Source organism: Caenorhabditis briggsae (assembly GCF_000004555.2).
Source record: "Caenorhabditis briggsae complete genome, chrIV, whole genome shotgun sequence".
Classification (NCBI taxonomy): domain Eukaryota; kingdom Metazoa; phylum Nematoda; class Chromadorea; order Rhabditida; family Rhabditidae; genus Caenorhabditis; species Caenorhabditis briggsae.
The window spans coordinates 14,939,813-14,951,977 of NC_013487.2; the positions used below are offsets into that span (position 1 = coordinate 14,939,813).

At 36.1% G+C, this 12,165-nt stretch overlaps 5 protein-coding genes and 1 non-coding gene across 6 annotated transcripts; 3 read left to right on the forward strand and 3 right to left on the reverse strand.

Moving 5' to 3' along the window:
• Window positions 1-266: 266 nt before the first annotated feature.
• Window positions 267-2,090, reverse strand: CBG12467 (the record flags this gene model as incomplete). The annotated part of the gene is made up of 3 exons (XM_045236233.1): window positions 267-732; window positions 1,674-1,862; window positions 1,903-2,090. 3 exons carry the CDS (start codon window positions 2,088-2,090, stop codon window positions 267-269), a joined length of 843 nt encoding a protein of 280 aa, XP_045094878.1.
• A 289-nt stretch (window positions 2,091-2,379) lies between these two features.
• On the reverse strand, window positions 2,380-2,472 carry CBG25283 (the record flags this gene model as incomplete). The annotated part of the gene is made up of 1 exon (XM_045236234.1): window positions 2,380-2,472. One exon carries the CDS (start codon window positions 2,470-2,472, stop codon window positions 2,380-2,382), a length of 93 nt encoding a protein of 30 aa, XP_045099292.1.
• Window positions 2,473-2,540: 68 nt separating this feature from the next.
• Window positions 2,541-3,033, forward strand: CBG12468 (the record flags this gene model as incomplete). The annotated part of the gene is made up of 2 exons (XM_002639694.1): window positions 2,541-2,837; window positions 2,902-3,033. The coding sequence occupies 2 exons, from the start codon at window positions 2,541-2,543 to the stop codon at window positions 3,031-3,033; spliced, it is 429 nt and encodes a 142-aa protein (XP_002639740.1).
• Window positions 3,034-3,301: 268 nt separating this feature from the next.
• On the forward strand, window positions 3,302-3,373 carry CBG28287. Its single transcript has one exon. It is a non-coding gene (tRNA).
• Window positions 3,374-4,865: 1,492 nt separating this feature from the next.
• Window positions 4,866-4,976, reverse strand: CBG25284 (the record flags this gene model as incomplete). The annotated part of the gene is made up of 1 exon (XM_045236235.1): window positions 4,866-4,976. The coding sequence occupies one exon, from the start codon at window positions 4,974-4,976 to the stop codon at window positions 4,866-4,868; it is 111 nt and encodes a 36-aa protein (XP_045099293.1).
• A 928-nt stretch (window positions 4,977-5,904) lies between these two features.
• On the forward strand, window positions 5,905-8,623 carry Cbr-col-118 (the record flags this gene model as incomplete). The annotated part of the gene is made up of 4 exons (XM_045236236.1): window positions 5,905-6,042; window positions 6,665-6,860; window positions 7,231-7,741; window positions 8,542-8,623. 4 exons carry the CDS (start codon window positions 5,905-5,907, stop codon window positions 8,621-8,623), a joined length of 927 nt encoding a protein of 308 aa, XP_045094879.1.
• Window positions 8,624-12,165: the final 3,542 nt, after the last annotated feature.

Below are 12,165 nucleotides of genomic sequence, written 5' to 3' on the forward strand. Positions count from 1 at the left end.
TCAATAGATTTGAGTAGAGCTCATCACGAGCTTCAAAAATGAGCCTAAACACGCCTAGGCTCTCACACTTTGAAATTTCTCATTGACACGCGACGCACGACCGCGACGCGCCGGAAAAATGAAAGTGGGCGGAGCCTAGACGTGTTTGGGCTCATTTTAAAGCTCGTGATGAGCTCTAGACAGTCCGGAACAATGCAAAACCAAGAAACGGCTCTAAATTCCAAAAAAATTGGAAAAATCTCAAAAAAAATTTTATTCCAATTTTCTCACCTTATTTTCACACGTTTCACCCATATTTTTCTTCCAATCTGCTCCAGAATTTTCTCGATTTTTTCAAAATCCTGACATTGCTCAGCTTTAAATTCCAACACCTCCAACTTCAACTTCGGATTGCTCAGCCGTTCGGCAAGCTCCAAAAATGCCAATTCCTCAAAATTTGGGTTTTTTGAAATTTCCAAATTGTCTAAATTCTTGTAAAAATACAAATATTTTTGAATTTTGAAATTTTCGCGCCCAAAAATCCGATATTTTTTATCGATTTTCAGACTGAAATGGTCGAAATTACAGCGAAATTTCAGCTCGCCAATGGGCGATTTCAGCAAATCCACGTGGATTTTTAAGTGGCGGGATACGGTACGTAGGGTCCATTGGTTACTGTAGTCACAGTTTTCGATGATAGTTTTGACGATTCCAATAGGTAGATCCATGAATTCCGGTGCCATGGGGGCGGGGCTAAAAATTGATTTTTTTTTAAATTTTTCGTGGTTTTCATTTTTCCGAGCTCATTATGAGCTTCAAAATGAGCCCAAACACGACTAGGCTCCGTCCACTTTCGAGCGCGTCGCGGTCGTGCGTCGCGTGTCGGCGGGAAATTTCAAAGTGGGCGGAGTCTAGTCGTGTTTTTTGAAGCTCTCAATGAACTCAAGACAGTGAAAACAACAAGAAATTACGAAAAACGGCTTTTAAAGTCTAAAAATTGGCATTTTTGAAAAAAAAAATGAAACTTGAAAATTTTCGGATTACTGTAGCTTTTCCGGCGGCATTCAATTTGAAAAATTTTTATGAATTTGAGTAGGACTCATCACGAGCTTTAAAATGAGCCTAAGCACGCCTAGGCTCCGCCTACTTTGAGATTTCCCATAGACACGCGACGCGTCTGGAAATTCAAAGTGGGCGGAGCCTAGTCGCGTTTGGGCTTATTTTGAAGCTCTCATTGAGCTGTGCTCAAATTCATTAGTATTTTTCAAAAAAGTATGCCGCCAGAAAACTACAGTAATCCGAAAAAATTCAAAAATTTCAATTTTTGGAATTTTAAAGCCGTTATTTGTATTTTTATGTTTTTCACTGTTTTAACCTCATCGTGAGCTTCAAAATGAGCCCAAACGCGGCTAGGCTTCGCCCGCTTTGAAATTTCCCGCCAACACGCGACGCACGACCGCGACGCGCCGAAAGTGGGCGGAACCTAGGCGTGTTTGGGCTCATTTTGAAGCTTAGGATGAGCTGGATTTAAATTCACAAAAATTTCTCAACAAATAGGTGGGCGGAGCCTATTTTTTTGTCAAGATTTTTGAGAAAAAAATTTTTTATCGATTTTTTTTATTTCATTTTTTAAATTCTTTTTTCGAATATTTTTAATCTAAATTTGAAAATTTTGAATTTCCCGCCCGATTCACCTCTCCCCAAAATCCCAATTTCCATCTGAAAATCGCTGAAACCAATACTGAAAATGGGTCCATGGGACCTTCCCAATAACTTCCAAAATTTTATCATGAGCAATATCGATTGATTTCCCACAACTCACATCATTCAGAATACAGCTTTTCAGCGCTGTATAGCTGGATTTCAGAATTTCAGCCAAGTTTCTGAAAAAATATTTTTTTTTCAATTTTTTGATTTTCTCACTTTTTACAAGTACTTTCATTGCAATTTTCGATAGAAATTCTGTTGAAAAGTGCCTTAAAATCCGTATAAGAGATCAAATCTGGTCCATATTTCCGGCAAATCGTCTGATAAGAGTTTTCAGGCGATTTCCAGTGGAAAGTGTCATATAATATGCAAGTTTCAATGAAAAAATCGAAATTTTCGGTCATTTTTTACCTGAAAATGGCGAAAAAATCATGAAAATTGATGGAAAATGAAGGAAAATCGGCGAAAAATGAAAAAAAAAACAAAATTTTCTACAGTAACCCAAACTAATATTTTTATAATGATGTTTTTTGTCGTTTTCAGTGAAATTTCAGCTTGTTTTCAAATTCAAATTGTTTTCAAAAAGTTTGGAATTTTATTGTATTTTTTAACTTTATTTTTCAGTAATTTCTGCAAAAAAACTAGCAAAAAAAACGCAGAAAATGGCTAAAAATTAAAAAAAACGAAGTGTTTTCACGGCGAGACTCCATTTACAACTTTAAGCTCTGCGCCTTTAAGAAAAAGCGCCAAGTTCTTTTTTTCAATTTTTCTGTCATTTTTGGTCATTTTCCAGCCATTTTTCGAGTTTTCCAGCTTATTTTTCCCGTATTTTTCATTTTTAATGCTTCAGAATTATGACACAACGTCGGAATCCGCACATATTGCCCAGGAGAAGTTATAATCACAAGCCGCCGGCGGGAAATTCAAATAATAACAATTCGATGCAGCCCAATTTTCAAATTGCCGCCGCTCCGCCGAAACCAAAAAATCAGAAAAAGCGTCAGCAACGAGTGCCAGATGAGATTCGAAAACTTCAGGCGTCGACACAGCTGATTTTTCCAAAATCCAGATTTCGAAAAATCGTCAAAGAGCTTCTTCAGGACTATTTGACACCGTTGCAAGTGGCCGATGAGGCTGTTGACGCGCTTCAGGTGAGGATTGGCTTGGCGCGAAATTTGAAATTTTCGAAAAAAAAATTTTTGATATTTTTTTCAGTTCGCCGCTGAAGGATACCTTGTGAAGCTGTTCAAACAAACCAACAAATTGACGATCCGTTCTGGTCGAAAAACCATCAAGAAGGAAGACTTGCAGCTGGTTTTGGACTTGCTCGGAGGAGAAAATGACTAGAAAATTCTGGAAATTTTAAATTTTTACGGTTAAAATTATGTATTTTTGCCCCCCTGCACACTCTCTTACATGTACACTACCTCGCTCGTTTTATATACAGAAAGAAGTCTTAATAAATTTCGGAGAATTTGGGTTTTTTTTTCTTTTTGTTCAAAAACTTTCCCCCGAATAATTTATAACACACAGCCTCATCGCCCTCCTACTGTCTGCGTCTCTCCGCCGCTTTCCCTGTAGTTTATCATCGCCCTCCACCCTCCTTTTCTCTCGTGACTGCTTGGCGCAATGGTAGCGCGTTCGACTCCAGATCGAAAGGTTGGGCGTTCGATCCGCTCAGTGGTCAAATTTTTTTTCTTTTTTGGTTTTGTGTTTTTTTTTCTTTTTTGGTAATGTTTTGGAACTGTTTTTAGTCACTTTTTAAGGGTTTTTGGGACTTTGAGAATTTATTCGGTATCTTGAAATAGCAGTTCTGTTGAGATTTAAAATTTTTAGAAGGGTCAGAAAACTTTAAAGGCGCGGATCTCAAAAACTACAAAAGTTTCAAGAAATTTGCAAACTACGAAAATGTGTAAAATTTTATCCCGAGCAATTTGGGAGTTGAAACCAATTCTCTAACTACTGTAGTTTTTGAGATATGCGCCTTTAAGGAGACGCAGAGAAGCTATAGCATTCTAGCTGTCTGCGTCTCGCCGACAAAATTTAAAGACGCATAACTCGCTTGAACCTGTACCAAAATTTATGAAAATAACTGGATTTTACAGGAAATTTCAAGGGCTCTCGAATGATATAAAAACACATATTTTTAGAAAAAAAAACTTTTTTTGGAATTTTTCAACTTTTTGAATTTTCAATTTCGTGGTTTTCAAATTTTTCTTTATATTCTCAATTTTCCCAGTATTCCAAGCATCAAAACAGGCTAAAAATCATGAAAATCGGTCTATTTTCAGCTGTGTTACAGCCATTTGAAGTTTGAGAAGAGACGCAGAGAAGCTAGAGCGCTCTCGTTTCTCTCTGTCTCGCCGGCTAACTTTAAAGGCGCATAACTCGCTTGAACCTGGACCAAAATAGATGAAACTTATATAGTTTTGAAGAAAATTTCAAGGGCTTTCGACTGATAAATAATAGTTAGACGAAAAATTGAAACTTTCGAAAAAATTCGAAAATTAAAAAATCGGAGAAAAATTTCGAATTTTTTGAAAATCCCAATTTTTCCAAAAATCTTTTTTTTTTTGAGATATGCGCCTTTAAAGAACAAATACAAGTTTTCAATCCGATTAAGCTTCGATTTTTTCCCTCGAAAATCTTTTTGCAAAACTTTTGCATCATTCCCATTCATTCCATTTTGCCATATTGGTCTTGGCCGTTTGCCAGGAAAACCTTGAATGCATTTTCTCTGCGTCTCTCGCTTCTCCACACTATTTCTCTTTTCTCGTCCGTCAAATGGACCGTTGCCAATCGGCCCGCAGGGCGCCCAGAGAAGAGATTTTATGCAAAATAGGCAAAATACAGGGACGAATGGATTCATTCATTTCTTTTGCATTTTTGGGGTTTTCAAGGTAAAAGAAATTGGATTGAGAGAGGGGGAAAATGAGAAAATTGGGGGAAACAGAGAATTGGCAATTTGCTTAAGAAAATGTAAATGAAGTTTGTTTCGTCGGTGATGGATAATGATGAGAAAGTGGAACGGTCATCTTGCAAAGCGCATATCTCAAAAACTACAGTAGCTGGCACAAACTTGTCAACTAGAGAAATGTTTAAAACTTCATAACAAACATTTTTGCAGTTGACAACTTTTTTCTAGTTTTTCTAGTCCTTGAGATATACGCCTTTAAAGATCAGGAGTGGGCGCCGACGACGAGAGTCTTCTCGTTTCTCTGCGTCTCTTCGGCTAGCTTAGAAGGCGCATAACTCTCTTCGACGGTGATCAAATTTAATGAAAACAACATAGCTTTATAGGAAATTTCAAGGGCTTTTGAATGAGATAACATTTGCATGATTTTAGAAAAAATGTTTGTTTTTAGTTTAAAAATTTTAGAAAAATTCCCAAATTTGAAAAAATTATTTTCTCTCAAAACCTGTGAAGTAAGCTTGATGCTCAAATTTTGATAATTTTTAAAATTTCATTTTGGTTTAATGTAGCATTTACGGTAGCTACAGTAATCCAAAAAATGGAAAATGAAAGTTCCAAATTTCAACGTCGTATCCTATTATTACACAAAATTGCATTTATCTCAAAAACTACAAAAGTTATCAAAAAATTGTCAACTGCAAAATTGCTCAGCATAAATTTTTACACATTTTTGTTTCTGACTATTTTTTGATAGCTACTGTAGTTTTTGAGCTATGCGCCTTTAAACTTTGGGCGCGCCTTGCTTTTCTGAGCCTCATATCTCCAAAACTACAGTAGCCATCAAAAACTTTTAAACTGCAAAATTGCTGATTATAAAACTTTACAATTTTTTGCTGTTAGCAACTTTTTCATAGCTACAGTAGTTTTTGTGATATGCGCCTTTGAAGTTGGCGCCTACAGTAGTCGTGATCATTTTCAGCCAAATTTTTTTTCAGAAATTCAATTCTTTTGTTTGTTTTACTATGACTACTACTACTACTACAAGATTCCAATTTGTTCCCGAAAATGTCCAAAAACTTGTTGATTTTTCTTTTTTTCGATTTCTCTGCGTCTCTCTCTCTCTCTCTCTCTCTCTCTCTCTCTCTCTCTCTGTCTCAATACATACATAAACGGACACAATACACCTTGAAATACTCGTTTTTCGGTTACGGTAGAAAGAACAGGCTCCGCCCACTTTTCGGCAGTCCTATATAACCCCAACGTCTTCTATAGGATTCTGAAGGATTCTAAAATCTTCTAGAATCATGATAAAATTCATCGCCTCCGGTTTTGCCGCGCTATCCGGCTTTGCAATTTTGGCACTGACCATTTTTGTACCCCAAATTTATTGGGAAATCAACGAGTTGCAAGTTGAGGTTGTTGGTGTTGTGGAGAGTTTTAAGGTGAGTCTGAAAATGTGAAATTTAAATTTAGCTTGGAATTTCAAGTATAGTGTTAGTTTACAGATTTTTGATAGGTACTGTAGTTTGGGAGATATGCGTCTTGGGAAATCGCGCCCAAAGTTTAAAGGCACATAACTCGAAAACTGCAGTAGCTATCAATAAGTGGTCAACTACAAAAATATGTAAAATTCTAAGCTGAGCAATGTTGTAATTGACAACTTTTTGATAAGTTTTTCGTTTTTCGAGATAAAAAACTTTTTTTGAAAGCAGCTCGAATTTTCAAATTTTTTCAAAAAAAGTTTTTTGAAGTTTTTGGATTACTGTAGCTAGCGTTAACTTTGTATATTTTATATCACTCGCAAGCCCTTGAAATTTCCTTTAAAACTAAACAAATTTCATAAATTTTGGATACCGTTCAAGCGAGTTATGCGCCTTTAAATTTAGCTGGAGAGGCGCAGAGAAACGAGAGGACTCTAGCTTCTCTGCATCTCTTTTCAAACTCCAAATGCCTGTATCTCGGCTCAAAATCACTCGATTTTCATGATTTTTAGCTTATTTTAAAACTGAAAAACTGGGAAATTAGAAATCGTTAAACTTCTTGCTTTTAAAATAAAGTTTTCAGGTGGAAACCGATTCTCTGTGGATCGACCTGATGGATGTCCAAATCAAGCACTCTGCGCCATCTCGTCCACTGGAAAATCCACTCCTTAGAAGGGATAAACGCTTCGCAAAACTGCCAGACTGGTGTCAGTGTGATTCAGCACCACAATGTCCGCCCGGACCACCAGGACCACAAGGAGCTCCAGGAGCACCAGGAAGTAAGAATTGTGCTATGAGTATTTTATATCATTCAAGAGGTCTTAAAGTTTCCAGCAAGACTATATCGTTTTTTATCAATTTTAGTCTAATTTGAAGCGAGCCATGCGCCTTTGAAGTTTGTCGACGAGACGCAGAGAAACGAGATCTCTCTAGCTTCTCTGCGTCTCCCTCCCCTCCAAGAAAACGCGCGCCACCTTTAAAGGCGCATGACTCAAAAACTACTGTAGCCATCACAAAGATGTAAACTACAAAAATGTGTAAAGCTTTAAGCTGAGCAATTTTTTAATTAATAGCTTTTTGATGGGCAGTGTACTTTTTGAGATACGCGCTTTTGAAATAAGCTGCACCTCTAAAATTATCTATTTTCAGTCCCCGGAGAAGCTGGACCTCGTGGAATGGACAATCCCCACCAAATCTCCACCACTTCCTGCGATCAACAAATTTCGGGATGTGTTCAATGCCCAAGAGGGCCTCCAGGACCTGCTGGACCCGTTGGAGACATTGGACCACAAGGACCAGATGGTGCTCCAGGAGCACCAGGATCCCCATCTCAGACTCACGGGCGGCCAGGACTTCCAGGACCACCAGGAGATGCTGGAGCTCCCGGAGCACCAGGATTGGATGGAGAGCCAGGACATCCGGGGGCGGATGGACAGAGACAAAAGGGTCAACCGGGACCACCGGGACCACCAGGAGCCAGAGGAAAAGCTGGAGAAAATGGGAGAGCCGGAGAGAAGGGACGAGATGGGGAGGCTGGAAGTGAGGGAATTCCAGGGGTGCCTGGACCAAGAGGAGCACCAGGAACACCGGGAAGTGTTGGACAATCTGGTGGGCCAGGAATTCCAGGTAAGGATTTTTTAATCGTTAAAAAAACTGAAACGTTTTTTTTCTGAGCCGAGTTAGAGGTCTTCCAACATGCTATTTTTTTTCAGAAAATGCAATTTTTGGCCTATTTCACTTTAAAGACTTATATCTCAAAAACCAAGGTAGCTGTTAAAAATTTGTTAATTGGTAAATTGCTCAGCATAAAATTTCACACATTTTCGGAGTTGACTTTTTTTCGAAAGCTACTGTAGTTTTTGAGATATGAGCCTTTAAAGTTGGAGTGCCTTCTCCGCCGAGTGAGGGGAGGGGAGAAGCAGAGAAGCGAGAGCGCTCTCGCCTCTCTGCGTTTCTCCAGGCAAACTTTAAAGGCGCATAACTCGCATTAATGGCAAGCGAAAAAAATAAAATTTATAGTGTTTTGAAGAGAATTTTATTTGAAAATAGAAAAACTCCTAAAATTCCAAAAAAAAAAAGTTTTTTTCAACTATCATCAGAAAGCCCTTGAAATTTCCTTCAAAACGGAGTAAGTTTTATTGACTTTGATTGCTGTTAAAGGGAGTTATGCGCCTTTAAACTTTCCAGGCGAGACACAGAGAAACGAGAGCGCTCTCGCTTCTCTGCGCCTCCTTCCACTCCAAGAAAGCGCGCGCCAACTTTGAAGGCGCATATCTCCAAAACTACTGTAGCTACTGAAAAACTGTCGACCACACGATTGCTCAGCATAACATTTTACACATTTTTGTAGTTTACAGTTTTTAGCCAGCTACTGTAGTTTTTGAGACATGCGTCTTTAAAGTTGGATCACCAAGCAACGAGAGACTCTCTTATCTCTGCGTCTAACTATTTCGTTTTTAGGTCTGATGGACAATACTGTCCCTGCCCGCCAAGATCCTTCATTTTGGCTGCCAATTCTCGTCGTCTTCGTTCTCACGTCTGAATTTGCTGATATTGAAAAAAATTTTTTTTGGAATTTTTTTTTGTTAAATCGAATAAAGCTTTTGTTTTCTTTTTTTATCATTGCTCATCGTTAAATTTTGCAAACTTCAAAAATCTGTGTTCTAAACTCATACAAACAGAACTCCCCCGACAGACACGCCAGTGTTAATAATAATGATCCCCCGCACTAACAAAAAACGCTGTGCCTATGTTTAAAGACGCATATCTCAAATACTACTGTAGCTATCCAAAAATTGTTAACTGCAAAATTACTCAACATAAAATTTTACACATTTTTGTAGTTGATAATTTTTTGATAGCTACTGTAGTTTTTGAGTTATGCGCCTTTGAAGTGAAGCGATCACTTGGTGTTTGTTTTTCTCATTGGATTAGCGAGGGAAAGACGCAGACAGTGAGACAAACTTTTTTGTGACAAAAATTTTTGATACTATTTTTTGCGATTTGTCTTTTCAGTTTTTGAAATATGATATCCATTTGTTTTAGTTTGTGAGTGGGTGGAGAAAAAAAATTGAAAATCGTATTGTGAAAAATGTTTTTTTGTAAAATTCTAAAATTCTAAAATTCTAAGATTCTAAAATTCTAAAATTCTGAAATTCTAAAATTCTAAAATTCTAAAATTCTAAAATTCTAAACTTCTAAACTTCTAAAATTCTAAAATTCTAAAATTCTAAGATTCTAAAATTCTAAGATTCTAAAATTCTAAAATTCTAAGATTCTAAAATTCTAAAATTCTAAGATTCTAAAATTCTAAGATTCTAAAATTCTAAAATTCTGAAATTCTAAAATTCTAAAATTCTAAAATTCTAAAATTCTAAACTTCTAAACTTCTAAAATTCTAAAATTCTAAAATTCTAAGATTCTAAAATTCTAAGATTCTAAAATTCTAAAATTCTGAAATTCTAAAATTCTAAAATTCTAAAATTCTAAAATTCTAAACTTCTAAACTTCTAAAATTCTAAAATTCTAAAATTCTAAAATTCTGAAATTCTAAAATTCTAAAATTCTAAAATTCTAAGATTCTAAAATTCTAAAATTCTAAGATTCTAAAATTCTAAAATTCTAAGATTCTAAAATTCTAAGATTCTAAAATTCTAAAATTCTGAAATTCTAAAATTCTAAAATTCTAAAATTCTAAAATTCTAAACTTCTAAACTTCTAAAATTCTAAAATTCTAAAATTCTAAGATTCTAAAATTCTAAGATTCTAAAATTCTAAAATTCTGAAATTCTAAAATTCTAAAATTCTAAAATTCTAAAATTCTAAACTTCTAAACTTCTAAAATTCTAAAATTCTAAAATTCTAAAATTCTGAAATTCTAAAATTCTAAAATTCTAAAATTCTAAAATTCTGAAATTCTAAAATTCTGAAATTCTAAAATTCTAAAATTCTAAAATTCTAAAATTCTAAAATTCTAAAATTCTAAAATTTTAAAATTCTAAAATTCCAAAAAATTCTAAAATTCTAAAATTCTAAAATTCTAAAATTCTAAAATTCTAAAATTCTAAAATTCTAAAATTCTAAAATTCTAAAATTCTAAAATTCTAGAATTCTAAAATTCTAAAATTCTAAAATTCTAAAATTCTAAAATTCTAAAATTCTAAAATTCTAAAATTCTAAAACTCTAAAATTTCAAAAATTCAAAAATTTCAAAAATTCAAAAATTCTAAAGTTAAAAATCCCCAAATTCGACTCCCCCGCCCCTGATTTCTGTAAATCCCCATGTCCGGATGTCCGCACCCCTAATCCTATGTAAACCATGCTCCAAGAGCCTTCTTGACACAAGCCAACAGAGCCCCCAAATCACAACAAATCGCTTTCTCTTTCTCCGCACTTTTGTTCTCTTTTCTCTGCGTCTCTCACCCTCTCTCTTATCACTGTTATCACTGATTATATCACTGTGAAGGCACGCACTCCCGCTTGGCTTTACTACACACTCCCGTCTCTGCGTCTCTCGCTTCCCCGTACTCTCTCACCGATCTGCGGGAGCTCTCAAGAGCTCCCGAAGTGGTGGGGGATATGTCAGAGTTCGGAAGGTAGTGAGCGAGATAATGAGAGAGAGAGAGAGAGAGAGAGAGAGAGAGAGAAGGCTCACGCCCGCGGGGAAGGATGGATGAGTAGGAGCCGATGTTCTGGAGCATTTTGAGGAGATTCTCTTATCCGCCCTCCGTCCGCCATCGGTCCGTCAGACGGACGGATGGAAGGATCAGGAAACTTTTTTTAGTGTTTTGAAAAAGAGAGAAAATGAGAGATTTACAATGTTCGAAGAGGATGTTTTTATGTGCTTTTGGGTTCGCGAGATATACGATTTTGAACTATTTTGAGGTCCATTTGGACACTTTTTCACTCATTGATATAGGTAGTTCGTATTTAATTATATCAAGTTTTCCAGCCAATTTTGAGTTTGTTTTTGGTTATTGGACTATTTTTCGCTAATCAGATGACTACCGTAATCGCACTAATAGAAGCCCCCCCCCCCATACTATCAACTTTAACCTCATACAGCTCAAGTCCTAGGCAAGATATCAAAAAATTGTTAACTGAAAAAATGCTTATCACCATATCAGAAATATTTTATCAGTTGACAACTTTTTGATATCTCTCACAGGAACCGAGATAAATTGGCTCAAAGTTAAAAACTGCCCTGGTTCCCAGGGGACCCCTTCTATTATAGATTTTACGGTGTCTTCAGTTGGTTTTTGACCATCTGGACCATTTTTGTTCACTTTTTTAGATAAATCAATCGCTGTGGTTATACATTGACACATTTATGACTTAATAAAGGACACCTGGACCATGTTTCATCCTTTTGCTGGTATTAGAGAACATCTGGACTATCTAGGGCCTTTCTCGACCAATTTTGCTCAAATTTTTCAAGAATTCTAAATTGTTCCAATCATTTCTGATCTATTTCAAGCTTCCCACAATAAGGAATTCTTTTATCCGCCTTCCGTCTGCCTCCGACGGACCTATGGCGGCTCTATGACTTGTGTTTCGATATATTACGAGTTTGACCTGTTCTAGACCATTTTGATTAACTCTGAAGAACCAATTTTCGGGTTCATTTTTAACAATTCGGAAAACTTTAAAGGCGCATAACTCAAAAACTAAAAAAGCTATCAAAAAGTCGACAACTAACAAAATATTCAAAATGAAATTTCACACATTTTTATAGTTGACAAGTTTTTGACAGCTACAGTACTTTTTCAGTTGAGCGCCTTCAAAGTTGGTGCATTTGATTTTTGCGAAATTCGCAAAATTCCTCCGAAAAAATTGAAAAAAAAACACATATATCTATATATCATCGGAAAACTGCTGATCTGCCTTTCCAAATGCGCTAAAAATCAAGTTTCTAGTTTGTTTCTGAAGCGAGTTATAGCCATTTGGTGGGTTTTTTTCTGAAAAGTTTTTGATGTTTCACAATTTTTTGTTGTTCGGGAAAACGAATACCAGATTGATACTGAGTTTACTGGTATGGTATCCATTTTAAGTAGAAAAATGTGGATTTTTGGGTCGATGAATTTC